At 39.6% G+C, this 27,630-nt stretch overlaps 2 protein-coding genes and 1 long non-coding RNA gene across 4 annotated transcripts; 2 read left to right on the top strand and 1 right to left on the bottom strand.

Moving 5' to 3' along the window:
• The first annotated feature begins 1,819 nt into the window (after nucleotides 1-1,819).
• mthfsd (methenyltetrahydrofolate synthetase domain containing) lies at nucleotides 1,820-9,080 on the top strand. 2 transcript variants are annotated; one of them, XM_061040123.1, is made up of 8 exons: nucleotides 1,820-2,000; nucleotides 2,144-2,247; nucleotides 2,996-3,109; nucleotides 3,453-3,566; nucleotides 3,666-3,756; nucleotides 4,653-4,765; nucleotides 5,975-6,100; nucleotides 7,302-9,080. In XM_061040123.1, the coding sequence occupies exons 1-8, from the start codon at nucleotides 1,973-1,975 to the stop codon at nucleotides 8,022-8,024; spliced, it is 1,413 nt and encodes a 470-aa protein (XP_060896106.1). In that variant the 5' UTR covers nucleotides 1,820-1,972; the 3' UTR covers nucleotides 8,025-9,080. The 2 variants fall into 2 exon arrangements, with proteins under 2 accessions (XP_060896106.1, XP_060896116.1); XM_061040133.1 differs by lacking the exons at nucleotides 1,820-2,000; nucleotides 2,144-2,247; nucleotides 2,996-3,109 and adding an exon at nucleotides 2,270-2,948.
• On the bottom strand, nucleotides 9,078-14,408 carry foxf1 (forkhead box F1). The gene is made up of 2 exons (XM_061040148.1): nucleotides 13,091-14,408; nucleotides 9,078-11,928 (listed from the first exon to the last, which is right to left on the bottom strand). The coding sequence occupies exons 1-2, from the start codon at nucleotides 14,064-14,066 to the stop codon at nucleotides 11,765-11,767; spliced, it is 1,140 nt and encodes a 379-aa protein (XP_060896131.1). The 5' UTR covers nucleotides 14,067-14,408; the 3' UTR covers nucleotides 9,078-11,764.
• Nucleotides 14,409-14,684: 276 nt separating this feature from the next.
• Nucleotides 14,685-24,750, top strand: LOC132975537 (uncharacterized). Its single transcript, XR_009673283.1, has 4 exons — nucleotides 14,685-15,279; nucleotides 20,788-20,983; nucleotides 22,206-22,268; nucleotides 23,588-24,750. It is a non-coding gene; the product is annotated as an uncharacterized LOC132975537 (long non-coding RNA).
• Nucleotides 24,751-27,630: the final 2,880 nt, after the last annotated feature.

The following is a 27,630-nucleotide window of genomic DNA, read 5'->3' as shown; positions in this document are numbered from 1 at the left end:
TGAAAGTATGATCCCAATACATAGATATTCTAATACAATTATTTCATTAAAATGAATACAGATGTGACATGTATGTATTAAAGTGTTATTATTGATACAAAGATCCTTGTATCAGTTGTGACCCTGAAGGCCACAAGCTGAAAGTCGTCGGCCTTTGTTAATAAAGTTGATCTTCATACTACAAGTGTTGCTGGAGCTTTTTGACCTCTTCAAGCCTTCATGCACCTTGATAGTCAGTGAAGTTGTGCAAGAAAATCCCGCTCTGCTTCTTTAGTTTTGAAGTCATTTTTTTCTCCTCCTGTCTTTACTTCTCATCGCTCCTTGTATAGAAGAATACTCACTGGCATTAGAAACTTTCCTCAGTTTCCCAATATCTGGGGGCAGACTGTCATACTGTCGTCACAGGAATATTTCAGACCATCTGCAACTACTTCAAGACGCCCACGTACACAACCAGCCACTAGAAATTCTCTGCAAGGAACACTGTCCAGAAGATTTCGGGGAAGACGACTTGAGCAACAAGAGGGCTCCCGTGCAAAGGTTTGATGTGTTCATTTCAGGGAGGTAAAATACAGTGTGGGTGCAGAATGCAGTGACCAGATTATACACATCATTATGTTAATACTTAACTAATACCTGTGTGATGCCTGAAAAACTCAGGTGGAGATAGAGATAACTTGGCATATTAGGAAAGGATAATTGTCTTACATTAGTGACATCAGTACCTATTTTGGCATGCCTTAAGTTGACACAAACACCTGCATATATACTGAAGATATGAATACTTCACATAGGCTAGGTATTATACCAGTTTGTCCAGCAATAAAACCTATATCAATGTTACACCAGCTTCAAAATACTATCCTAAATTGATTTCTGCTCTACGTAACTGGCGAGCTTCTGTGTTGTGTTGTGATAGTACTGAATGATGATGTGATGCCAGGATTCTTTTCAATGTCCACGTTTTATTATCTGGCCAGGAAAATCACAGAGAAAAACATAGAATGTAAAACCCTCCATGTAACTTCCCAGTCCACTCCAGATCCTATAGAGAAGTACAGCACATATGTGTGTTCATGTAAGTGACACTATACAGAATATTTAGATCTAATCACTACACCAATAGCTAGCAAAAGACATAACATTGTGGGGAATAAAAATATGCACAGAATAAATACAATTAAATAATGGATTTAGATTTTTTTAAACAATGGACACCCACCTCTCTCACAGGGAATCTTACAAAAGGGGAGAAAAGGGACAAAACAAATATAGCTTATAGAAATAACCAAAGAAGGAGGGCCTGCAAACTACAACACAAGTTCTTCATAAAGTAACACAGTCCTCTCAGAAAAACACAAAATAGACAATTGCCAGGAGCATATTTGACCCTATTAGGCTACATCTACTAACATCTAGCCACAACCAGGTTCACCTAACAGGCTATAAACTATCACCACTATAAACATTTTTATAAACAACTTGCACGGATTTCCTTTTCAGTGGCAGGTAATTAAAACGCAAGGCTACTTATATAATTCTTAATTTTCTTAATACCGTCAGGAAGCCTCAATTTTATATCATATACTGCTTTTAATTCTGTTAATTTCTTTCTTTTAATGTAGGCTCTTAAAATTGGCCCATATGTTGTCGAAAGATAATAAAATAAATAAGTAAATAAAACATATGGAGGAGGATGGATTCATGAAGTTAAAAAAGACTTCGTTAGCGACGTGGCTGATTTATCACAGGGTCTTCTGAAACATATAAATGTGTGAGGTCTTTGCAATGTTAAACGCTTCGGTTTCGCGTTTGGTTAAGATTGACCTGCCTGGGCCGCCGTCGCAGTGAAAAACATTGACAAGCAGCTGTTCCTTCAGTATTAGTTTACAGAGCTCACGTGTAAGATTTTACGTCGTTTAGTGTAACCGAGTGTTGCATAAAAGACTAATTTGTGTCACTAATAAAAATAATGGAGCCTGCTATACAAATAAAACCCGGTAGGTAAAATGTTCGTGCAGCGTTTTGACGATAAATATATCAGTCGATGCATGCTAATGTGGGCTAGTTGTCCTTTAAGGGTTTGCTAATGCTGCTCGGTGTTGCTTCTCTTGTGTTGAATTTCTCTGCGTTTTCTTTCCAGGGGCGACTAAATGGGACATTCGTCAGAAAGTCTGGGACTACATTGAAGAAAATAATCTGGCCAACTTCCCAAGGCCTGTTCACAACAGAATCCCAAATTTCAAGGCAGGTTGAATCATCTTAATTGACGCAGCAGTTCATTATCTGATGATGTTAATTGATTCAACTCACTGGTTAATTAACTCTTCAATCACTATTTCCGTCCGTCCATGTGGAAAGAGTTGTGGTTGCAGTTAAAAGTGGTTCTGATCAGACCTGCTTTCTTATGCATTCAGGTTTTATGAACTGTGACTCTGCAGGAGAGACCACGTGTAGGCGACACTAGGCAATACTATATTGATCATCTGCTATACATTACAAATATAAATACTACAAATTGTAAACACTGAGAGCTATTGTTAATGAGACAAACTACAAAATTAGACTAAAATATTAAAAAAGTCTAATGTGAAGAATCACAAATAAGATGCTCAACCAGTACAGTCCAGGTTAAGCAGCCCTGAATATTGATTTAAAAAAAAAATTTTTTTTACATTATTTCTTTGATACGTAAAAACTATTTAAATGCAGTAAATACAAGCATAGCTACATTGCAGAAACCAGGGCATCAGGTTTGCATAACAAATCATGACTGACGTTTTTTTTATGATTTTGCGTCCATGTATCTCTTTTACCATGCGCTAACTGACCAGGGTGCAACTCAAGCATGCAACAAGCTTCCAGACCTGCAGGAGTTCAAGTCCAGCCAGACAGTCAAAGTTAACCCAGACAGACCGCAGCTGCAGGCACGCTTTGTTACTCTGGAAGTAAGTTGACTATTTTAGCCTTTATGCCTTCCTCTCCTTTCAACCAGGGTGCTTTCACAGCCTGCAACAAGGTGTCTGAGCTGCAGGTGTTCACCAAGACAAGTGAGGTGAAGGTGGATCCTGATAAAACTCTGGAAGGTGTCCGGATGGCAGTGCTACAGGTAGCGCTGCACTGGGGGGCGATGACATAAATAAAAACATTTATTGCAAATATTTTATGACCATCTAATCTGTTTTGTAATCATGTCAATTTTACCCACACTTTGGAATAAGAAATATTGTTAAAAATTATTCTGGAAAAGGATTTCCAAACCCAAACTCCCAAACATAAAACTGTATTTTTCTGTATTAGATCCTATTTAGGACCCATACATGCATTTCAACATCTTAACCTACCTATTTGCTATTTGAACCCTCAATCACAGGTGTTTCTTCCACTCCCATGTTTGCCTGCAATCATAGTTAAATATGTCTCGTGGCTGATTTCTGGTGTAATTCTCACAGGCACAGAAGACTCTGTTGGTCCCAACTCCTCGTCTTCGTACTGGTCTCTTCAATAAGATCACTCCTCCTCAGGGGGCCACCAAAGAACAGCTACGCATATGTTCTTCTGCTCAGGTTTCAATTTGTTGATGTTCACTCTTGATTCATTTTGGTGGATTAACCCCAAAGTTTAACTTTTTTTTTTTTTCCTGTCCTCTGAACCTCTTCCTCCAGGGTGTGAAGGACTTTAGTGTGCCTGTTGGCTTGGATGCAAAGGTGAAGGTGGACTTGGTGGTGGTTGGCTCTGTAGCAGTGTCAGAGAACGGTAAGTGTTAGTCTACTATCACACTGACTCCAATAGATACTGGGAGCTTAAAGATATTTTAAAGAGGACATATTATCCCCCTTTTCTACCTTTTCAAACAGTCCCCCTGTGGTCTTAATGAAACATCTGTGCTGTGCTTTGGTCAGAATATAACATGAATCAAGCACCAGAGGAGGTTTGTGACCCTGTTTAAACCAGCTCTCTCAGAACGCTCCGTTTTGGTGTGTGTGTCTCTTTAAATGCAATGAGCCCCCCCCCCCTCCCTGAGTTTTCCTGGTAGACATCACTCCTCTGTATTGAGAATAAAATGGGGGACTTGTGCAAAAGTTTTGCTCTAGGTTCTGGGTGGTCCATGGGTGGAGATATCAGGGGAGGGGATTTTTTATTTTACCAGAATCCCACTGTGACATCACAAGGAGAGCAAATTTAAACTGGAGCTTTTGTCTCTGTGTTGTAAGACTTATGCAGACCACAAACAATGGATTTATTTCACATTTTGCTGGTGGGTAGACACTCAGGTTACCCAAATATGTGTTCAAAAACACTGTAAAAGTGGATTTTTCACAATATGTCCCCTTTAATGGTCCAGTGAAGGTTGATGAATTATGCTGTTTCATACTTAATTTAGATCAACATATTTTTTTAGCTCAAGACAAATTATTTGCCAGAAAGATTGTAAAATATTAGACACATAGTTACCCACACTCCTCAAAATAAATACATCAAATAAAGAATGTGATGCAAATGCTGGGTTATTTCTTAATTATACAAAAACTATGTGTATCTGTGATATTATATTTCATGAAATAAAATGCAGATCCAAAGGCTGGAAGTGTAGTCTTAACTCACATAATGAATCACCTCATTTTAAAGATCGTTCCTGTCTTGTCTTGCAGGAATTCGGATTGGAAAAGGAGAGGGTTTTGCTGACTTGGAGTACGGCATGATGGTCTCAATGGGAGCTGTGAATGAGTTTACCGTCGTGGTCACTGTTGTCCATGACTGTCAGGTTAGTCAACTTATTGTATTGTCATTTTATATCTAGAGATCTGAACAATTGGTAATATTGTGGATCATTTATGATTATTATTTTCTGTAACTCTTATGACAGTCAAGATACAGTTTTCTGCTCTTTGACTCACTTTATCAGGGCTTTCCTCGAGCCCCGGCTGTCAGCCAAACAGCCGTTACTCCCTTAATAACAGCCGGCTACATTTTTCCATTGTAAATTCTTATTTAAAAAAAAAAAGTTTGCCTAACAACCCGCTTTCTTTCCTCATTTAAGAATCTAACTTGCTCACCTCTGCAAGAATCATCGAAATTATGAGGGAAATGTTTGTCCGTTGGTGTTAACTCTGCCCCTCTGTGTGCACGTGTGGGGACGTGGCTGAGAGGAGATGTCAGTGTTCAATAAATATGTGCAAAATAATTAGAAGAAAAGCAATTTACGACACAGAGGTGCTCATCATAATTACCTCATTACGAGCTGCTTCAGAAAACACCTGTAAACACTGGTGGCTGCAATGTGACGCCTGCCTTTTATTCCTCTGTCCACACGTAAGCTGTTGGTTTTAGTGTCTGATAAAAAGGCTCTGACATACCGCCAGGTGCACCACAGGGCACATTATAGACGATACATATAATGAATTAAACAACAGCGCTACTAAACCAAGTCACTGAGGCAGGGAGAGAAAGACTGAAGGAAACAGTTTTTTACAGTCAAAGTTTCCAAGATATTTAAACTATCTGGAGTGTATTGAAAAGGGCATTTATTTCAACAGTGTATCTACTTAACATAAAATACATGGAAATTAAAAATGCCTCTATGCAATACAAACATATCATACATTTCATGTTGGGCTGTTATTTCAGGTTTTAAACTCTGAAAGTCTTTTTTTTTTTATTCAAGTGTTAAAGCAGTAAACAGATTTATCTCATGAGTATTTTGTTTTATATTGAAATACTTGTTTTTTTAAATGAACATGTGAAAACGGATGAAATCATTCAACATGCGCTTCATACAGGAAGTGGCATAAAGTGTTGCCCCTAGCTGGCTACTTCTTCCCACTGGCTGACTACTCCTTATGTCTGTGGAAAGCCAGGCTCTGCTTTATCAAACAAAAATCTAATTTATACCATATCACTTAACATGTTGCTCCACATGTTGCTTAATGGGACCTTTTGATCAGTCTCATCAGTGTGGTATTTGTGCTCTCAGGTGGTGGAAATTCCAGATGAGTTAAGAGAAAGTCACGACCTGACTGTGGACTACATCCTCACACCCACCAGAGTGATTAAAACCAACTGCCAGTTCCCCAAGCCACTGGGAATCATCTGGACTAAGGTAAATGATTTAATCATTTCTCTTATGTGTGGTGCTTTTACAAGTCAAAGACACAGACAAAAAGGGACTGACTCACATTTCTGATGATTGACGAATCTTTATGGCCATTAATTTTGAATATTTGCATGAATTTAATTAAACAATAATCGGGCAGTAGAGGTCCACTTCTGACCTCATGAAGTTCTTTTGGACATTAATAGTTCTGTAGTGATCTAATGCTTTAGCAGCTGCCTGCTCATTTCCAAGTCTACAGTCTTTGAGTTGAAACAAATTTCTCTGTCCTGAATGCCATTAAATAAAAAATGTACAGTAAGCTTTTCTTCTTGTGACACTGCCCTCTACTTGACATAAGTTGATACCACACCTTGTAAGAGAACTGCTGGGTTCTGCTTCTGTTTGTACCTCATTTCTCTGTACTGTTATGAATTTACAGTATTAATCCTGTAGTCTCCCTTTTTGTTTCACTCTTGAATTTTCATTAATTTATGGGATATAGAGTGTTATGTTTATGCATGAATGCTTAGACACATACTTCCATCTATAGAGAGTGATGGGTAAAAACAGCTTCACAAAAATAAAAGTCAAATGTCTTAAGGATTCTTTGAAAACGGGCCTTAAACTGTGTCTGATCTACTGACACTGAGTAGTTGTGGTGTTCTCTCCACATGGTTGTTTGTCTTTAATTAGACCTGATGGAGGCATTATCTGTACATGTACGGAGTCTGTGTGTAACTTCTTGGTTCCTTAAGACAGACTGGTAAGTAAACAGGACCCAGTGACCTCACTGGCAGGAAGGCCATGTCTGATCATCAAAGGCTCCTCTGCCCAGCCAGCTTGGCTCTGCAGGGGCAGGGGAACGACGGGTCAAACAGGCCAGTGTAAAAACAATAGCCCCGTATATCCTTTACAGGACTGGTCAGCATCAAAGGCTGCCAAGACACTTACAGCCCCAACAAACCAGGAGAGCAGGCTTTATTTTTAACTGCTTCGGAAGTGAAATGTTCTGCTTCTATAAAGAGGGTTATTACTTTAGCATGAGCAGTGGGCAGGGTGGAATAATACCAGTTCATGTGTCAGCTTTGTTATTAATTTAACTCTTCTATAGGTACGATGTGTTGGCTCAGAGCAGGGATATTTGTTTGTTTTCTATGACCGCTCTTCCTTTCAGCCTCACCGAATATGTCCCGTTGTGTGTTTACAGTTGAACACAGAAAAGCTGCTGAAGATCCCCATCCTAAAGAAGCTTATTGCTCTTGAGGAAAAGGCCGGAAAGGATGTTACACTGGGAGCCCTGCCTGCTTCACCAGAGCCAGGTCCGCGCACGATTAGACCCACAAGACAAACTAGACAGAGGCCAAGACAGGATGCTGAGGGAGATTTCAGGCAGGAGAGAGCAGTGGACTCAGAACAGAAAGCCAGACAGCGTCCAGCTCGAGTGAGGAAAGAAAGCAGAGGAGATGCAGGTAAAGAGGGTGAAACCAATGAGAGAAGGAGGGGTAAAAGTGGGGGGAACTTTAGGGAGAAGGTCTCAGAGGAGGGTGGAAGTGAAGCTTTATCTCAACGTAAGCTTCCTGTGAGTGTGACCACAGTTTACCTCGGGGGAATCCCTGCTGGGCTGCGTGTCAGTGAGCTGAAAACGGCCCTCAGAGAGAGGGAGGCAACACCACTGAGGCTCACCTGGCAGGGAGCTCAGCACAGGGCCTTCCTAGACTACACTGACCCCCAGGCTGCTGAGCAGGCCCTAGAGGCTCTGCAGGGTCTCAGTCTGAACGGCAGCAGTCTGCAGGCTGAGCTGGCTAAGAGCCAGCGGGGAGGCAAGAGGTCCGGACAGGACAGGAACCGGAGACCAAGACCAACAGCTCCGAAATCCCAACCAGCACAGCCGGATAGTGAGAGTGCCGTCGATGTGGTGACTGAGCCATAAAAGTGGAGAAAAGTTATGTACCTTAAGAAAACTTTGGTTTGCTTTAAAGAATAAAAAAGAAATCTGGATTTAATACAAGTTCAGGTCAGTTACATGGACTTCAGACATGAAAAAATTAGATATTAAGGCTAATGAGCTCGAAAAAAATAATAAATATGCAGTTTCTGAATCCCAGCATCGTAACACATTTCACAAAGTATTTTTTTTATGATTTAACAATGATTAACCAAACACCTCTGTGCCTTGTTTTTTTCGACACACCTCCTGGTGGGTGTATCCCAGGAGCCCTTCAAAACCAAGGACTGTATCCACTGTCTTTAGTGAAAATACAAGGATTGAATCTATTTTATTTCTACAACCAGTGTTAGCTTCTTCTATAAGGTCATGTTTTTGTGTTTTTCTACTTTAACCATGGCCATGGGCAAAAGAGGGACCCATTAGTTAGGACGCTGATAGCGCCACCATGTGGTTATTTCTATTTTTCATTGGAAAATTTAGATTCCTGACCACTGGATGTTATCAGCAAAGTAAGAAATTCATGATCTTGTATTTCTAAATCTGTATAGGCCAAACCAACATTGACCACAGATTTTCCACCAATTCCCTACCATTCTTCACAACTCTATCAACTCTGATCTATCCAATTTGCCATAAACCTTGAACAGCACACAGCACTCCTGAGTCCTTTACATTGTGCACATTGCAGACACTAAAACATCTACATGTATTTCATTTCTAAATAACTAAGAGTTTTGTGTGCAGCCTCACTAGAGCTGTTCTTTTTTTATTGTATTTGCATACTGTACTTTTTAATTGGCTTGGGTTTTTTCCTGAAAATTTCAAAATAGATGCTGGGATTTTAAACATTTATATTTGTACCTCTTTTTAACAAAATACATTTATGCATTTTGTCTAGTTAGGTCAGTTTTCATTTCAAGTTAGCCTCACCGTTGAACAGATAGGATGCACTAACATGTCTGAATAGACTATTAGAGTGTAAATACAGTCTGTAAGAGATTACAATGTTCTCTACTAAAACTTTGAATTCAAAAATGACTTGCTTATTGTCTTTCTTTTTTCAAACTGAGCAGTATCTTTATTTGAGCATAAGTGTCAAACCACTGATCAAACATACACGCGTATATATAAGTCATTAATAGGTCAGCTTTCTAACTGTTACATCAGCAATTTAGGCAAACCCTAATGTTCTTCTTTTGTTACAAACTTTATTTATGCTGAAAACTAATGGCTGCCTTGATTTGAAAATACCTGCAGCAACAGTGGCTGCACAGGAGATTAACTGAAGCTGCAGTACCAAGAGTCCAATACACATACAAACCATACAAGCCACTCCACCCCTGTTACCTTCTCATTCCTATCACCATACAACTGTCCTTTTGGCTCACATGCACACAGCGTGTCTGTCTGCAAAGAGCTTTTTATGGACCTGTCATCCAGGCCTGGTGAGTGGAACAGCTGTGGAGCCCTATCTCTTTCTCCCTGAGCCCCTCCAGAGCACTAAACCTCGTCTAGTGTCATCAGTTTGTTAGTGTGCTATTCCACTGCTGTCCAGCCTGCTAACTACTCGACGGCACACCGATTTTACCGAGTTCAATCAGTGGTCATGTGAGATTTTACAGCTACACAAGGATTTAAACAGCTTGAATACGACATTGCATACAGATTTAAGTTTGCATCGTTTTTTGAATAATTAAATGTAGGAAATAGTAAAGTGCAGCCCATTGTGTTTTTGTACATTTAGAGCGCTGTGAGTCACTTTCAAAACCACAAATCTCCCTGAAAGAGAGGTACATTTAGAAAAAGTCTTAGTAAGACCCCTAGTTAAAATAGTTATTGACTACAACAAAGACAAAGTTAGAAACTAGTCTAATGTGCCTTTTCTAATAAAACTAGGAGTTCTGCAGTAATGCTATGTAGGTTTAAGAGACTTTTATTTACTTGACACCCATTGGTCACTGTAGGATGTTTATATTCCTAAAGCCTATTCTGTCAACATTTGTTTCTTATTCATCCCCAACCTATTCAGCCGACAGATCGTTGGGCATAAAAACTTTTAAATGAAACAACTGTGAATGCATCAGAGCAAAAGAAGTGCTGCGTGGTGTTAACCTTAAACCAAACATGATGAGATCCTTGCCTCTGATTTGTTACGCCCTCATTCCTTCGAACACACATTCTTGCTGTATAGATGCAATAATATGATTGACTTTTAAAACCTTTTATTGGAAATATATCATCAATTAAGCATTGTTTTGTGGAAGATAAAATGCCATCCATTTATTGCCAGTTAAAATGAGTGGCATGAACTGCCTTTCAGCTAAAAACAAACTCTGACCTCAGTCATGAACTCCAAAACACCACTGTGATATTCCTTGAACATGTTTCTGTGGCCCTATTGTCGCTCTGTAGCGGGGACATTATCTGCATGTTGTGACACCAAAGATTAATTGAACTAAATCCACATGAATTTAGATTAATCTCCCTTTTTAATTAGATTCTTTGACAACTTAAACGTATGTGAGAATCCTGGTCTGTCCTTTTAAATAATACAATGTATGAAGGAACAGATTGTTCTTAACCCCTCAAGTCATTTTTCATTCTTACTGATCGAATAAAGAAATCATCACCAGTTTTAAATCTACATAGATTTACATTTTTACTGGAATATTTATTTGCAACCAATCTTTACTTGTAAAGTTCCCATTAAATGTGTGTCTAGTCACTTCTACAAAAAGCGCAGGTCTAGGCCATGCTCTTTGTTTTATTATTTCTAGAGATGCAATGTTCCACAAATTCATTCATGGTTGTGTAATGAAATCGACTAATATTTTTTGTGGGTTTAGGCAGAAAAAGCCCAACAGATAAATTTTTATTCATTTTTTTTTAACAAATAATTTGTATTAAAGCCTCAACATTAGCCCTCATTGATGGAGCCTTGCTAATTTTCCTGACAATATACAAGTTTACAGTGCTGAAAGTACTGGTCTACATAGATGTAACACAAATGACATAACAGTGCTAACAATATATCCTCAATTCTCATTTAAAAACAAATAAAAAGCGCTCTGACAAATATTGCCAATAAAGCAAAAACCTTGGCCAATTCGCCTGAAAATTAAAATATAAAGCCCTACTGAATAAATAAAAGTTGCGCTTTTAGGCTTTCAAAAAGTGCCTTCATCGTTTGTACACAGTAAATATGGACATAAATATGCAATGTCCAAAAGAAAGTTCAAAATTCAACGCTGGTATGAAAGTCCAAAAAGGAAAACATGGGCCTCAGTCTAATTGTCAAAGGAAAAAAGTTCAAGTTCAGATGTTGAAAATTGACGTGGACATTTTTACAGGGGCCTACTTTAACACGAGGAATAAACAAAGTGTGAAGTGGTAGTGATCCGCTCTGCAGGACTTCGTACCATACAACAGCAGGAATTTATGCACCCAGTCTGTATCCCGCTGCTCGATGCTGATACCATGAAAATGTTTTATTATTTTATATTATTATTATTGATTTGACTCATGGTTGACCTGCCTCCGCGTTACTGTCGCTGTGTGAAACAGTACGTAAAAGTAGTACAGTGAGCTCTCTCCATGCAGCGCCGAGGCTATACTTTCTTTGTCTCAGTGGTTTTTTTACTTCAGGGTTTTTCTCATCTCAGTTTTGCTCTGCTTCGAGTCCGTGGCACCGTCCGCCGTTCTGCTGAGTGTCCGTTAAGGCATCACATGACGCAGGGCTTGATGTCCTGGTAGGAGACCTGCTGGTGGTGGTAGTAAGAGCTGCTGCTCGGTGTGTGCATCGCTGAGGATGTCATGGCATTAAACGAGAAGACGAACTCCTTCCGGTCACACATGCTGGGGGACTGGGAATGGTACCGAGGAATACCTGCCAGATAAGGTAAAAGTAAAACACAATTAAAATCTATTATGTCACACCAGGGAGGTAATCTGAGATTAGACTGAATCTCACCATAATGTTTAGACCTCTAAACAACAAAAAGGAAATATTTTACAAGGCCTTTATATTTTTAACTATATTTTACCTCCTAGATTATAACCTTTAATTTCTTTAATTTTGTTGATCATTAGTTATAAAACACTTGTTAACATGGCCTATAATAATACATTAATTAAAATTAAAATTAACAGTCTTACATCAGTGTCTTGAAAATGTTAAATTAAATGATCCTTAATATCCTTAATCCTTAATAAAAGGTCCTGCTTGGGTATTTTCTCACCTATTCTAATATTTGTAATTTTGCTCTAAAATGAACTTTTTCTGGAAAATGAATAATGATACTTGTCTAAAAATTCTGTGTTCAATTTGTAAAGGTTCTATAGAGCCATGCGTGTTTATTCCTCGTAGACCAGGAATCCATTTAGCAAGAACCATTTAGATAGTCAAAGTGGGGAGGCGGACTTGCAGGGCTAATTGACAGTGGCCCTCTTGCACGCCATTCCCGAAGGACTCAGGGCCTCGGGGCGAGGCAGGCTGCTCCTAACCGCGCTTGTTTTTCTTTGCCCGGAGATTGGCACAGCTCTAAACTGTCCCGCCAGACTTCAGCGCATTTTTTTTATTTCATTACATCTTCCAGAAACTGAAATTGTGCAAGTTTAAAACCTCTGTTATTTTGGTTTTATATCGGAGAACTATGTCATTTATAGGACTGACTAAGTGACGATTTATGCAGTTTTCTATTCCTTTTCTATTCCTTTCATGCCCTCGATTTGGACTTTGTATTGATACCTTTGTAAAGATACACAAAACCAAACAGCAATACAGTGAAATTATAACTAGTGAGTCCTAATGCAAGATTAATATATTGCCACGGCTTCCATTTGGCACAAAAGCACAAATCTTTGTACAATCAGTACTTCGCGGAGAAAATATTATTTAGAATTCAACTGTTTGCTTTTTGTATTAAGAACTCATTCTGAGTAATGTTTTTTCCTGTAATTTAAGTTATGTCTAAGCACTTCTATTAAGAATAGGTTCTACTTTTACGCACGATGGCACAATTTAAGGTGAATGGTGCCATTGATCTTACCTTGTAAATCTGTGGTGCTGTGCCCGTTCTGGTGCAGGTAAGGTTGCTCCAGTGAATGTGTAGGCAGACTCGGCTGCAGCGGGTTGGCCCCTGGATTACAAGGAGACAGAGGCTGCTGTTTTATATAGGAGGCCCCGTTATTTAGCGAGGCCGAAGGCGCGGGAGCCCATGCAGAGGCAGAGCTCGAGTAGACGGAATGAGGCTCCATGACCCCTCCGCTGGTGAGCAGAGGGGAGCCAGAATTGTCGTGGTGGGGATAATCACTCCCTGTGGAGCCTGTACAACTTCCCATGTAGGAATGTCCTCCGTTGGTCGATAAGTGAGACATGGTGTGTCCGGACAGACCCATCCCGTCCATATTACCAGCCAAGTGTCCGTTCATCATCCCGATCCCACTGTCCAGAGACAGGCTGTTGGGAGGACAGGACAGACCCCCGCCGCTCCCCTGGAAGTTATAGGACTCGGGAATGTGGTTGAATCCCAGGCCGTTCATCATGCTGTACATAGGTTTTAGCGCCTGACACTTGCGCCTGAAACCCCGGGGCCTCCTTCTGAAAGAGCCCTCCTCGAACATGAACTCACTAGCCGGGTCGATAGTCCAGTAGTGGCCCTTTCCTGGCCGGCCGAGGCCCTTAGGCAGCTTAATGAAGCACTCGTTGAGGGACAAGTTGTGACGCACGGAGTTCTTCCATCCCTGGTATGAGCCCCTGAAAAACGGGAAGCGGCTCTGGAGGAACTGGTAGATTTCACTGAGCGTCAGGCGCTTGGTTGGAGAGCTCTGGATAGCCATAACTATTAAAGCGATGTATGAATACGGAGGTTTCTCTGGTCTGCGGATCCCCGCGTTTGTCTTTTTAGTTTTCGTAGTGGAGGAGGCGGTTTCCATTACCGCAGTCTGTCCGTGCGGCTTTTCCGGAGCAGACATCGGGCTGCTCTGGGCAGGCTGCGCGGGGGGCTGCTGGACCTCTGCCGTCATTAGATTCAATTTAATCTTCGAGATTGCAAACAAAACTGTTGATTTCCAATTTTTTGAACTATAAACACTACAACCACGATACTAAATCAGAGGCATTAAAGAAAATAAAAATAAGAAAAGGCTGACTGAAACGAAACTTTACGCACAAGTAGGAGGCGAGGCTGTCTTCTTAGCAGACTTCTTCTCTCTGATAAAGTCCTGCAGCAGTCTGAAGCCACACCGCCCTGTACGCGGCGTCCGAAATAGGATAAGGAGCAGAACAGGAGCCGCTTTCCACTTCAGTTGGTGTGTTGTCGTGCGTCCGAGGAGCTCACTTTTTACTTATCTGTTGCCATCAGCGCATTGGAAGCTGGATGTCTTGGCCATCCTAATGTTGGGCCCCGCCCAGTTCCCTCCTACTCCAGTGGTGGGCTGTGAGCATGCACATCTGTGTGCATGCGTTCACTTTTCATGGAAATGTTTTCCCCTTTTTAACATTGAAATAGTGAATACATCTACAAAACAAACATTAATCGCTTTATTCCATATATACTGTAGTAAATACGAAATGTCAAGACTTAAGCCCAGAAATATTTAATGTTTCACCTTTAATATGTTATGTAGTATTTGGGGCCTTAAACTATTGAACATTTTTCTCCTAGTTGTTTTTCTTACAAAAAACATTATTTTCTTTTACTTCCTATTTTGAAGCCTAAATATTTAGTAGAGCTCACTCATAAACCAGATGGGTGAAAGAAAAACGATCTCGCCTTTTCTGGCCACAATACTGACGCATCAGCACGGCAAATATACCTCTATTCTTATTAAATGTATGACATAATTGTACATTTCCTAATGTGAAATGCATATAGCAGAGAACGTGCCCCTCATATTCAAAGCCTTCGTCCTGATTTCTGCAGATAGACATGAACATGGGCAGGATGTTTATACAGCAGAATGTAAACATTTTCGCTGGCCTTCTTTAAATAAAAAATCAAGTTAAGCTCCGTTAGATCAGCTAATGCTCAATCTGATGTGCCTGCCCGCACTGTCTTGTCTAGATGCTGGACGTTTTTGCGCATGGATATTGTTTGTATGATGAAGTCATAATATTTACGCAGAGACGCAGGAGAAGTGTGGTGGAAAGTCTGCCGAACTGTGAGTGCACAAGCTGGACGAGGACTGGAGATCGACTCCTACGGACAGATTTACATCGAAGGATCCAGGGATGAAGGTAAAGTGGATTTAAAACTTTTCAATCACAATATCACAGGCAGAACTGTGGTCGGTGTAATAAAGAGCTTCCATGGAAAACCTGGATTTTTTTAATTTGTTTGGTTCAACATGATATATTATATGAAATTTAGAGAACCGAAGCCAAGATGCTGCCTTAATGTCTCCGGTTTGGTTTAAACGTAATTCACCCAGAAGAAGACGCGCTCGAGTTTGTGTATCTGTTTGTGTTTCCATCGTATAAAACCAAACCCAAACCCACTGGTTTTACTGCCTTTAAAAAAGCTGTGAGCAAACGCTACTGAAATACGATCAGTCCATAACCTAAAATTGTTGACAGTAGTTTGCTTATTGTTCCCTGGAGAGGTCGATAGCTGCAGCCGACAGCCTATTGCCTCTGCGTGGATTCAGTTAGTTTGTGCTTCTGATCCCTGCCGGCGTTACCGTGTCTATTAGATGCTCGTGGGGACTGAGAGGTTTTGGCAGAATGGAAATAAAAAGGTGGATGAACATTTTTTCAATCTCTATCCTTTGCGTAAACCAGCAACTGTTGGGAGACTCTTGCCTGTGCGTAAATGTCACTTCAAGCTCCAGTTTTATTATTTTTGTCCGTAGAACAATTGGACAGTGTATTTATAAATATTATACAATAAAGCTTTTGAAGGAAATTCTGAAAAAAATATTAAATATTAAATGGTAAATTACCGGAACTGTTAAATCCCAAAACACGCGCCACTGCCTTCTCATGTGGAACTCTGCCACAAGGAAAAATACAAATAAACGATTTGGGAACATTTTCATTGTCAAACTAAAAGTGACTGACGTGCCACTGTTAGTTTGTGCTGTTGAAGAGGGGATTTAAACCGGTGTATAAATGAATGCAAGTATTGTTTTAACCGGTGCCTGCTCGGCCACTGCCTGCAGTGAGGGCCACACATTTATCAGCGCAGCGGACCACCCAGCGCGCTCCAGAGGCAGGCGCGCTCCCGTTCCCTCTCTGCCCACTGCATTTAATTACCGCTGATGACTTCATACCATTAGGACTGTTGTTTCTCTCTCATACGCTCCTTCACACGATTTCATGTTATTCTTTCTTTGTTAAATGTATATAGGGCAAACCATTTTTCATTTTTTCAAAAGTGTGCATGTCCATTTAAGGTACACGCTTCAACATTTATGCAATGATGCTGATGCGCAACTCCACTGCGACCTTTTTTCACCAGTACTTAGGCCTAAAAGGCTCAAAAATATAGTATTTGTATATACGAAAATACTACTGATGTCCGTGTTAAATATAGTAGTGATAAAACTGTAAGTAATCCAACATAAAATGTCTAATTTAATACGTGCTGTAGAACAATAATAATAATTCTCTACATCTGAATGCATCCAAAATATACAGGTATTTTATTCATGGAGAGGAAGTAGTTGGCATAACAGCGTCGGTGGCGGATTATGTTCATTACTGGGGTTCTAGTCTCGAGGTCAGAGCTTCGCTGTTGCTCCATCGCAGACGCAGTCATGCACTTTTCCATGACGTCCCATCATGAAATATTTGACAGGGCTGCATCCTCAGGAATGCTCGACCACTTAGGTGGAGGTACACCGCAGAGAGCGCAGCCCTGACAGCCTTTCCGGACTGTCTTACCGTTATTTAGTGTCCCCAAACCGGACTTGGACCCCTGTAAAAACCACGCTGCTCAAAAGTTATGCAGAACTGTTCAATGAATAGTTTCTTGTAGGTTCAATGCTCTTACGTTGGTTAGGTTGAACAACCATCATGAGGCCAAACACTGTAATTGGGGCCTTTTCCAACTCTTTTTTTTCAGGAGAAATATTCAGCAGACAGATTTCACTCACTCTTTTTAGGATTAGTTTAAAAATAATCGCACAACAAAATCTCGATATCAGACGATTTTCACACACAAGGCTGAATTCCTACATCATCAGTTGAACAAACCACTACATGTTAACTTGAAAATGATTACTAATTCATTTAAGGCTTCATATTATTGATCATAGGCCTACCTAAACAGCAGTCAGAAGGATTTAGTTTGGTCCCCGAAACAGATCAAACTGTTAATCCGAAGTGGTTCAAATAAACGATTCAGATGTACATTAGAAATTCTGTCTTTTAAATATTATTATTAACTTTTAGAAATAATCCAGTATCTATGCTGGGTGATGAGAGAGAGACGCGGGGGGTCACCGAGAGGCCGCAGGGACTTTGTTTGTACCACAGAGCGACAGAGTGATCGATCAGCTGGCTCGAGTTCATCCGCCTTGAACTTGAGTTAGGTTTTGAAATAACACTCAGGACTGCATTTGAGCAACCAGCTTTCCCCCCAACTTTGACTTCTTCATAGGTAGTCTTACCTTAAGCAAACCCTTTATCTGAAAGGGATATATAACGATAAAGTGATCATTAGAAACAAGCTAACATTTTAAATATAGGCCTATTATAAGGCCTAACTAAAAACAAAAATATATATTAGGCTATATATAAATATCCCTTACGTGTTTGAAAATGTATATAAATGAACACATATGCCTTTAGCCAACATAAAGCGGCTTTATACAAATTAAACAAATCTATAGGCTGTTAGTGAGAGGGCCCGAGTGGTTTGGAGTATTAATACAGAACATTTGGGTTTTGATTACATTTTCAGGTTTTTAGATTTTGGTTATTTAATCTTATTTTGTCGTAGGCTATAAGTGCGAAGAAAAAGCATGTAAATTCTGACATCTTTAGACGCACAAACAAAAGTGGTGAGCTTGTTTTTACGCGGAAGATACCAACGTAAAATAGCCTACAATAAAATATTTTTCGTTCGTTTATAAAATAATATTAATAATACATAAGCTATTTGTTCATACATTTTCTTTATTGGTGCTCTGAAATAATTACGTTATTTAGCCTATAATGTATTATTTTAATATTGTTGTTTTTTTTGTTTTTTTTTACACATTTCCAAAACAACATTGTAGGATGAAACTATGAATATGACATTTTTCTGAAGACATATTTAAAGTGTACACCCTTTAGACTGTCGCTCAGATTAGTGTTCAGAAGGATTGTTATTGTTTCTTCAGCTCTTTGTCTCCTCGGTGACGCCTGTAGTTCACACAGCAGGTTTGTCGCTTTAATTGAAAACAGTGTAAAGTGGAGGTGGGTACCCCCTCATCACTTTCCCCACGCTGTAGGTGGCCGTGTATATTTTCCTTTAAGTGCTGTTTATGTGAACGAGAAAGGACGGGATTGCTAGCAGACCGCTGATTGGGCACCGCCCTCTCATAGGCTAATCAGCTGCAGAACGCGCGCGCTGGATCACTTTTTAATTTTCTTGGCAAGATACCTGTGCGAGTCCCCTGGTACAGCAAACCCCTACTGAATAGGATGAACGATCAAACATTTGTGTTAATACGTTTCACACATATTGCACAGTGATGGCAGTCCTCACTCACTCACTGTTGAAATGTATAAATAGTTTCAGAGGCTGCAGGTGTGATACTGATAATGTTTGTAAGGCGTCTAATAAACTGCTCGTGGACACGTCTTGTTTAGCGCAGTCATCTTCGGCACGTTAAAAAGAAATAACAAAAAGATAATTATGTTAGTCTACTTACATCTACAAAAGAAAGCATCTAAAAAACTAAATACAGAAAAAAACGTTTTGTTTATTCTTATTTTTTATTCTATAAATATACAGCAAAGTCAATTAGCCACCGTGTGTATTCTATGATAATCCTTTCATATGCAGTAAATACTTTAACAGAGACAATATTGAAACAACATCAGTGTAAAAAATAGTTTACTGTACTGTTGGTATTTTGATAGAATGCACATGTTACATATATGCACACCTGTCTGCCTCCTCTGCACACCACAAAATGAAGAATTGAAGATATCATGTGTAAATGTTAGTCACTGATGATGTCTGGATCTTGTCTTTAGTGCTACTGTATTTATGTTTTCACATCATAAAAATATATTTAAATATCGTGTGAGATAAACTGAGAAGTACATTAATAATTTAAATAATAAAGAATTTAATAAATTATGACATTGAACTCAGAGCGTAAGTCTTGCTTTGTCTTGCATCATAAAGCATTCAACATGAGGCATTCAATAAACAAAGGTTGTTTATTCATTCATTTATTTATTGTAAAAACAATCACTGCTCTGCAGATAAGGAGAGAGTTGGGACCTCTTCTTCCCTGAGCAGTCCCTGGTGTGTCTTTCTGTCAAACCTAAGATAGACAAGTCTCCTTGTCAGATTCAGCTTTGGTTCAGTATCTTGCATGTTAAGGCAGATTCTTGTTCTCTTTTCATAACCATCTCCTGATGACAGCTGTAACAATCCTTTACTCTCAAACAATGAAAAAAGAATGAAATCATATATATAAAATTTCCTCTGGTTTATTTTATGATCATAGGCAGCAGCCCATAATTTGACATGAAGGACAGCAGTGGGGAGGATTTGGCAGCTCCAGAGGTTTAACAAATACCAAACTGTCCAAATGTGGTTAGCACTATAAGGGGAAAGGTTTCATGATTTAAATACCTGTTAAAACAAATAATTTTTTTAACAAGTCGGCAAACTTCTGTGTAAAACATGAGAAAAGGCCAATTCCAAGAAATAGAAAACATGTTTAATTAAAGTATAGTGTACATCAAAGTTACAATTTATGGTTAAAGCATGAAGGATAAATGTACTTCATGTGTTTAAGTTGTTTAAATGTCCCTTTTTATTCAAACTGCAAAATTCTAAAATGACAAATGTATTCACTTTTATGTGACTATTTTCAGGTTTCACATTGAAATGGCTGCGTTTCAATTTGTAGAATTGTATTTGTATTTTTTTTTGCATAAATAAACAATATAAAGGAAAAAACAATATATCCGACTTGTCAGGGATAGAATGATCATCTCCAATGATGTTCCTGGTGTTTAATTATGTAAGTTAATTCAAATGATTGACACACATTCATTACAGCTTAATATGGAATGAACCAACTTTTGTCAACCATTTCAAGTTTAGGTTTCTCAGTAATCCATTGTTCATTTTGTGTGTTTTTAAGTATGGATCACTGAGGGATGTCTGCAATATTTATAGGTTTTAACTCAAGGCCATAGAAAAAGTTTCATAAGACTTAGTTTAAGTAGGAAACTCTTTGATTGTTGAATAGTCTGAGTGATGTTTAAAGAGTAATTTAGGACAGGATTTCTACAATTTATTTTTCCCAAGCTAGTACATTTCAGAATGAAACAAATTAATAAAACAAATCCTGTTCTTTAAAAACATTTCAGTCATTATTTCATTCAGGACTCTAGTTTTTCGTTTAGTGCATGTTGATTAAGGATCACCTGATACTATGAGAAGGCTGCGTTCACAAATATTAATAATTAATATGAAAAAAAAGAACATAATGCATTGCTTAACTTTAAATATCTGTTAAAAAAACTTTTCCTGCACCGCTTCTCTCTGCTATGTGTGGAATTCTATAGGAAGACTCAGTCTCAGAGTGGGGGCCTGTTTCATGTCCCACCGTGCACCCTGCACACCTCCTGGGCTCCCTCACAGTGTGTCTGATGCAGACAGAGACGTCAAGAACGAGCTGAAGCAGAAACCACAGAGAAGAACTCCAAAGAGAGAGGCAGGGCAGACTTGGGTCCGAGTCAGACTCAGACCCCTCTGCTGCAGGTTAGCTGCTTTCATAATGCTCTCATGACAGACTGATGCATGCACATGGGGCAACAGGGGTCTTATATGTACGTGTTTACATGCACATTTACAGAATATCTATCGTGTTTATGCACAGCCCACCAACTCGTTTTTTCTGTACTCTGAAGGGGGATTTTCCTGTGGCAAGCTGCTTCGGAAAAAGCAATTAAGAATTCCCAAACAGGACACCACAATGGGAGATATCGTTTGTGCAAAATGTTCTCCATGTCTCTTTACTTTGAGTCCGGGATGGGTTGGCTATTTTTAATCTGCGCACGCAAGAACCCACCTACAGACAAACCACAAATTGAATGGAGGGGAGTGGGGGTGAGCGGGGATGGTAATTGCCTATTGTGGAGCTCAAACTCCTCTGTTCTGCCATAAACAGATTTGGTAGTTCACAACTTGATACCCAGTTCTCCGGCCGGATTGAAATTACAGCGTGTCCTCGTTGTCTGTGGGAACTCAGAGCCAGGCAGCGGTTTAAATCAGTAAGGAATGCTCGGGGATGGTAACTGGATTGGGCTGTAATGCCAGGCTCTCCACAGCCTGAACATGAGGGTGGGAAAAAGGCCGAGAGCATTTCCTGAGTGGAGGGGGTCCCAGCCAAGCATCACACGCGTGGGCATTATATGACAGTGATCCTGCCAGGCTTCAGCTTCTATGATCCAGAGTGGAGAAGAAGAGTACAGCTGTGGGGGAGGAAGTGTGGAGGGTGCAGAGGGCAGTACCAGGGAGAGGAAGAAACACTGCAGCTGTAATAATGCAACCTGTGGAGGAAAGGCTAATGAAGGGTGAAGAGAAAAAGGGGGACATAATTAAAAGTGGTGTAATTCAAAGCCAGTGTCTGCATCACAGATGCATGTAGAAATCATCTACTGCTTCCTTCTACATTAGATGTCTTCTAATGCTCCTTTGCATATAGCTTTAGAGTCCGGCTGATTTGATGAAAAAAAACATAAATGGAAAAAATCCTTATAAAATCTAGCTAATGAAGCTCTGGTTGGAAATGTATGTGGGAAATAACATTTCAAACCCAAATACTAATCCTGTATTTAAGAAAGATAGCCTTGTTGAGATTGCCTTTCAAGTGAGACCTGTGTACAAAACCATGAACATATATATCGTTTTAAACACCAACTCACAGACAATATACAGATGTTAATTATGAATGTTCTTTTTCTGCTTCTCCTCGTCTCAGTGTGAACAGGCGAAGAAGCTGATGACGTAGTAAGGACTGTTTAAAAGTCAGCAGAGAGCAAAGGTAAAAAGGCAGTTTTTGTATTACAGCACTATGAATAACAAAAAACAATTTTGCTCCCTCCAGCTAATTAAAGGAAGACTATCCCATCCCATCATTTAAAAGCTTTAAAATACAACTCCTCCTTACGTTAGGTAAAGGCTGTTGATACAATACAAGGAACAGATTCAAATTCAGTTGGCCTCTGAAGTGTCTCTGATTGAAAAAGGAAATTAAAAGTTGTCCCGTACGTTAGTGTGTCAGTTTCACATCTAATGTCATGCAGAAGATGCTCCAAATGAAATCTTGAGCTAAAATCACATTGTGTGCAACATCAGCTTGAGCTTTATCCTGCACAGTATCTAATATGATTAAATCAATGTAAAGCTGTAGTCATTGACCCTCGTGTCATTTCTGAGCATTGAATTCTAAAGATCTTGTAGTAAATGGTGTCAGTCGTGTCCTGAAGAATAAAATTGCTGTAAAAATGATGATATTGTTTCACCTGTTCAGAACACAGCGTATACTCCCATTCATATTCAACCCTGATTGCTATAAACCATAATGTTAATGTTATTTCAGTGGATCAACACAGCAAGTCTTCTCATGAAGTAGACTCTTGTTCATGATCTAATGACTGTCTGAGTAATCATGTCTCATCATGTGTACACACAGATTAAACTACAGGGGAATGTAGCTGTGGTTACCACTATGCTGCCGGTGTTTAGCCTCATGTGTTCATGTATCAGTTCATCTGAGAATGTTGCTGACTAAATATCAGTGTGTGCAGACTGCTATACTGGCAGCCATACGTCGCTCCCTTTGGCCTGTGTAAATGTTGTGACGATCTCGGCAGGAATCTTCGCCTACGGTTGTCAAAGGGCTTTTAATTTCCACCTGCTACCGGCCTCTTTCCGTTCGGTCTGCTCTATAACAATGGTACAGGGAAAGCTGTGGAGTGCAGAGTGATTGATGTTGGGCTGTATTTGGCCCTCCTTCAGACTGGGGGCCTGACAGGAAGTGGCTAACCCTCCCTTCCACGCCAACTACCATGTAATAACGCAGGTCTAAGGAGGGCAAAGTGCTGATCGTGGCTTTCTTAGGCACCCAATCGACCCAAAAGACAAGTTGGCAGGCCCGAGCAAACAAGGTGTCATGACTTGTAAATCAATTGAACCCAATTTAATCCTCTCGACCATGCCGCCAACCACCACTCTTGTTGTGGGTAAAAAGAGCTCATCACATCTTTCTTGATATTAAAGAGCATTGGGCAGAGACAGTAATTCATCATCCCATTATTTTGTCCTTTTTCCTAACCGTGTTTCTCTGTCTCCTTCCTGCAGGCTGCAGTAGGCCCGTGTGCGGCTTTGGCCACAGGAAGCCGTGAATATTTGGGAGAATGGAAGATGTCTTATGGAGGAGACATACTGCCCCCCCCCCCCTCCCCCTCCCAGACCCCACCCACTCACCACCCCATCTGACACCTGACCCCTTCGTGTGTTTATATCAGAGCGTGGAAGTGAGAAATAGTGATGAGTCACTCTGACTGAGTGTTTACACTCCGGAGTCACGCAAGGAAGGAAATCAGCCACGGTCTGCTAAAAGTGGCGAGGTGAGAGAGAATAGCCGAGTCTTCCAGAGCTGCACTGATTTACCTCTCACTGAATTTATTTCACCTCATCTCAGCTGCAAAATACTTTTGACCAGCAGAAAATGTCAACATTCAGAGCGCTATTTCGAGGAATAGACAACGCTCACAGCAGCAAGGACAAAAACACGAGGCAGTTAAAGACGATAACCTAACTTACATCTGAGTGTGTCTGTTTGTACATATTGTGTATGTGTGTGAGTTTAGTCTGCTGCTGCCACACTGATTATTTTAAAAGAGAAAAAAACAGATTTTAAGAGCATCTTAAGTCCACATAAAAATATTAATAAAATAATCTGCGTTTAAGAATTGAACACACCACTGTCATAGAATGAAAGCTTTTATTGCCACATAATAATGTTTCTCGTCAGCCGGATGACTTATCACTGCATAACTTCACTTTGAATACTTTGGAGACCAGCAGCAATGATATGTACTTATGATGAGTGCTAAGCAGCATTGAGCATTTCTGCACCGTTCGAAAAGAGTTCAACAAAAACATTCAAAGTTTCCAACGTGTTCTTACTATCCCTGATATACTGCACATATCACGATTAAACTTGAATTTATGTTCATCCACAATTTACATTTCTAGTTCAGATTTTCTACAAAAGAAAGATGTCAAAAATATTATGAAGCCACTTCATGCCCTTACTTGATTTCATTCATTTCTTTTGTGTCTATCAGGTTATTTTCCAGTTTGCACAAATAAAAAATAACATTTATGTAATTATCCTTACGGTGTTTGACAAAGAGATTTCACAAAAAATACAAACACATACTTTTGTACAGTCGAAAATCACTAAAAAACTGTAATAGCTCAGATTTTATTCAGACGAGAAGTTGGTATCAAGAACTACGATGGAATAATAAAGAAGCGGCCATTTTGCTAAGGTCATACTCTTCTCTGTTACGCTCACAGCCGTCTGTGTGTTGTGTTGCATATAACTGACCGTCCTGTATGGCCTTAAAAATAAATAATATCATTGAGAATAAAATCAGTACATTATAAAGTGTGTTTCATATATTGGTGAATGCATGTTTTTACTGTGTCTCTAGTGTATAAATCACTCTCCGATTGTATTTTCAGTGTACTGTAAGGTGTGTTTACTGTGGTGACGACCAGTGTTTGAATTTCAGTTTCACTGTTGTCCGCCACTCTGAGCGACTTTAGATGTGATATTGCACAACAATTGTTTTCAAGAGACAGCTGTAGTTGAGACTGACACTTTATTTCTTTACATCATTACACTGCCAAAGTACCTTCATTTCTGAACAGCGCCTGTATATCCTGTTACACACCCCCACACACACCGCCACAATGAGAGAGTCAGCACAGCTCTTATTTTGGCTGATCTCTCCTGAATTGTAAGTCCTGTCAGGGGCTTTGATTGATAGTTGTGTTTATCACCATATTATTAAGTAATCAGGCTCACCACAGCTGGGCCTGAAAGCTCCTTAATTCCAGCTAAAGCTCACGGCTTCATGCTAATTAAAGGTTTTACCCAACGTGTTTATTTTTGTGAATTTTTAAAATATAGTTGTCTGTGTTTCTATGAGAGTGCGCTGATTATTGCATCTTCTCTGCAATATTCAGAGATGTTTCTTAAAGAGAGAGATCATGATTACTCACATGGACAGACGAGAGAAAATCGACTTGGAGTAAGTGCATGTAGATTGTAAAAATCCAGTTTTCAACCCCGAATACGCTGTTTCAGCTTACTGTAAAACCTGCAAAATGACAAATTAAGTGTGCACAGCAAAGTATTGCATATATAACATGAGATGGTCAATCAATCTGTGTTGTGTGTATGGGCACAGGTTTTGTTCTTGCTCTGTTAATAGAGCCTGCGGCAGGCTGCAGTTTGTGTATCACTCAGGTAAACAGAGTCATGGCAAAGTGGACATGCTGCCAAGTGTGTCCTGACTGAAGACAGAGAGCTCTGTGGCACTGTACAGCCACTCCTGAGCTATACTGTATGGGTTAATGTGATGAATGGCTATGTGGTAATGGGCCATGTATTAGAGTGAAATAGCTCTTCTAAAAGCCCGATCTTGAGCTGTTGCTTTGGGCGATTTGATTCAGGAATCAGTCAGGTAGCAGATGTTTCATGTTGGATCAGTCAGCCCGCTCTCGCCTCAGAGGTGCTGCCATTGTGTGAGGAACTGTGTAAATGAGCTGACCGATCTTCAGACAAGGTGAACAAATGTTACTATATTTTTTTTTTCGCGACAATATATGATAACTTAAGAAAATGATTAGCTTTCTTTTAGCCTACAGCAGCGTGTGTGTTCCTGTATTTATCAGTGAATTGCAAATGTCTACACTTGGTAGAAATGATTGTAAACGAGCCATATTTCTAGTAAAACGTGTGCCTGAATGTTTGTAATGTAATATGTGGTTGTTTTGTGTAAGAATGAGTCCTTCATTGCTCTCACTATCGTACCCTGTTCTTTCTTTGTTGTGTGTTTTTTATTCTGTTTATTTTCTTTTATGAAGTACCTTTAAAATAAAAAGTTACCTTATTCATGATGTATTACACCTTTTGTGAGTCAGAACTTTCTTCTGTAGGACATAATGTTAGTGTTGTATTTGAATCATATTTATGTTTCACTTGTATTACAGTAATAATACTTTGACTTTAAACTAGATTAAATTAGTGTAGGTGTCTGTTTGTATGTTTCTGTTACTATTAGAGCGCTGCTGTTTTTTCTGAGATTGTCTGAAAACGTGTTTTTCTATTTCAGCGTGCAAATGGAAAGTTTTTGTTGAATTGTTTCTTTTCTCCAAAGGCAAGACTTTAAATATTCAGTAGCAGCATCTAAAGTGAATAGTTTCTTTCAGTATTAAATTAGCATTAAGGTTAATCCATCAGATGAAAAATAAACCCAAAGCAGTAAAGAATTTCATAAAATGACTCTTTTTCAAGTAAAGAAATCATCTTGCGTGTGACTACTCAATTGGAGACCAATTTGTCCTCACAGTCTCCCTCTTTTTCCAAAGTCAAGTGCAGATCCACTTGAAGACCTGATGATGAATTCCCTGTTTTTCTGTGGTGCCGCAAAGACTCATCTAATAAACACAGTGAGGATGAATCCTGCTGTTGGTGGTCTTCTTGTTTACTTCCATGTTATACCATTTCTCCAACAACTAAAGGGTGATAGATCACTGTTCATGTTGCCTATATATCTAAGTATGATTCACTATCAGTAATGACCTCAGTCTGATCTATGAAGGCCTTCAATGCTGGCTCGCAATCCGTCTGACCTGGGATCTATGCCTTTAAATGTATCAGTTTTTCTGATGTGAACCAGAGGAGCATAAGCATGCTGCATGCTTTAAAAAAGGAGAGCTGATCATGTGCTTATTTCTGTCTCTTACAGCAGGATCTGCACATTTTATTGGTTTGAACCACATAGATGGAAAGAAATTAAAACTGAATTAATGCAGCAGCAACTCAGACTACGGGTCTTTTTGGTAAGTGTATGATTGATTTAAGAATATTTTCACCATCATTTCTGCCTTCAGTATTTAGTGACACACTCTCTGGATGTGAACTCTCAGTGGACAATAATTAATGTGTGGATAACTTGAGCCAATGATACTCCTTTTCTCTGTGTCCAAAGAGGCTTATCACAGGTGTCGGTAAGGACAGACAGACAGGCACATGGTTCCACTTTGACGTCTGCTAATTCCAGGGAATCAATCCTAAATGACACCTATGGGATACACAGAGT

Source organism: Labrus mixtus, chromosome 1 (genome assembly GCF_963584025.1).
Source record: "Labrus mixtus chromosome 1, fLabMix1.1, whole genome shotgun sequence".
In the NCBI taxonomy this organism is placed as follows: Eukaryota; Metazoa; Chordata; class Actinopteri; order Labriformes; family Labridae; genus Labrus; species Labrus mixtus.
This window is presented reverse-complemented; position numbering and strand designations above follow the sequence as displayed.

Coding starts and splice junctions, on each gene's coding strand:
- mthfsd (XM_061040123.1), top strand. CDS start 1,973: ATGGAGCCTGCTATACAAATAAAACCCG. Junction 3,110..3,452: donor TCCGGATGGCAGTGCTACAG/GTAGCGCTGCAC, acceptor TAATTCTCACAG/GCACAGAAGACTCTGTTGGT. Junction 6,101..7,301: donor TGGGAATCATCTGGACTAAG/GTAAATGATTTA, acceptor GTGTGTTTACAG/TTGAACACAGAAAAGCTGCT.
- foxf1 (XM_061040148.1), bottom strand. CDS start 14,066: ATGACGGCAGAGGTCCAGCAGCCCCCCGCGCAGCCTGCCCAGAGCAGC. Junction 11,929..13,090: donor CAGCACCACAGATTTACAAG/GTAAGATCAATG, acceptor CTTATCTGGCAG/GTATTCCTCGGTACCATTCC.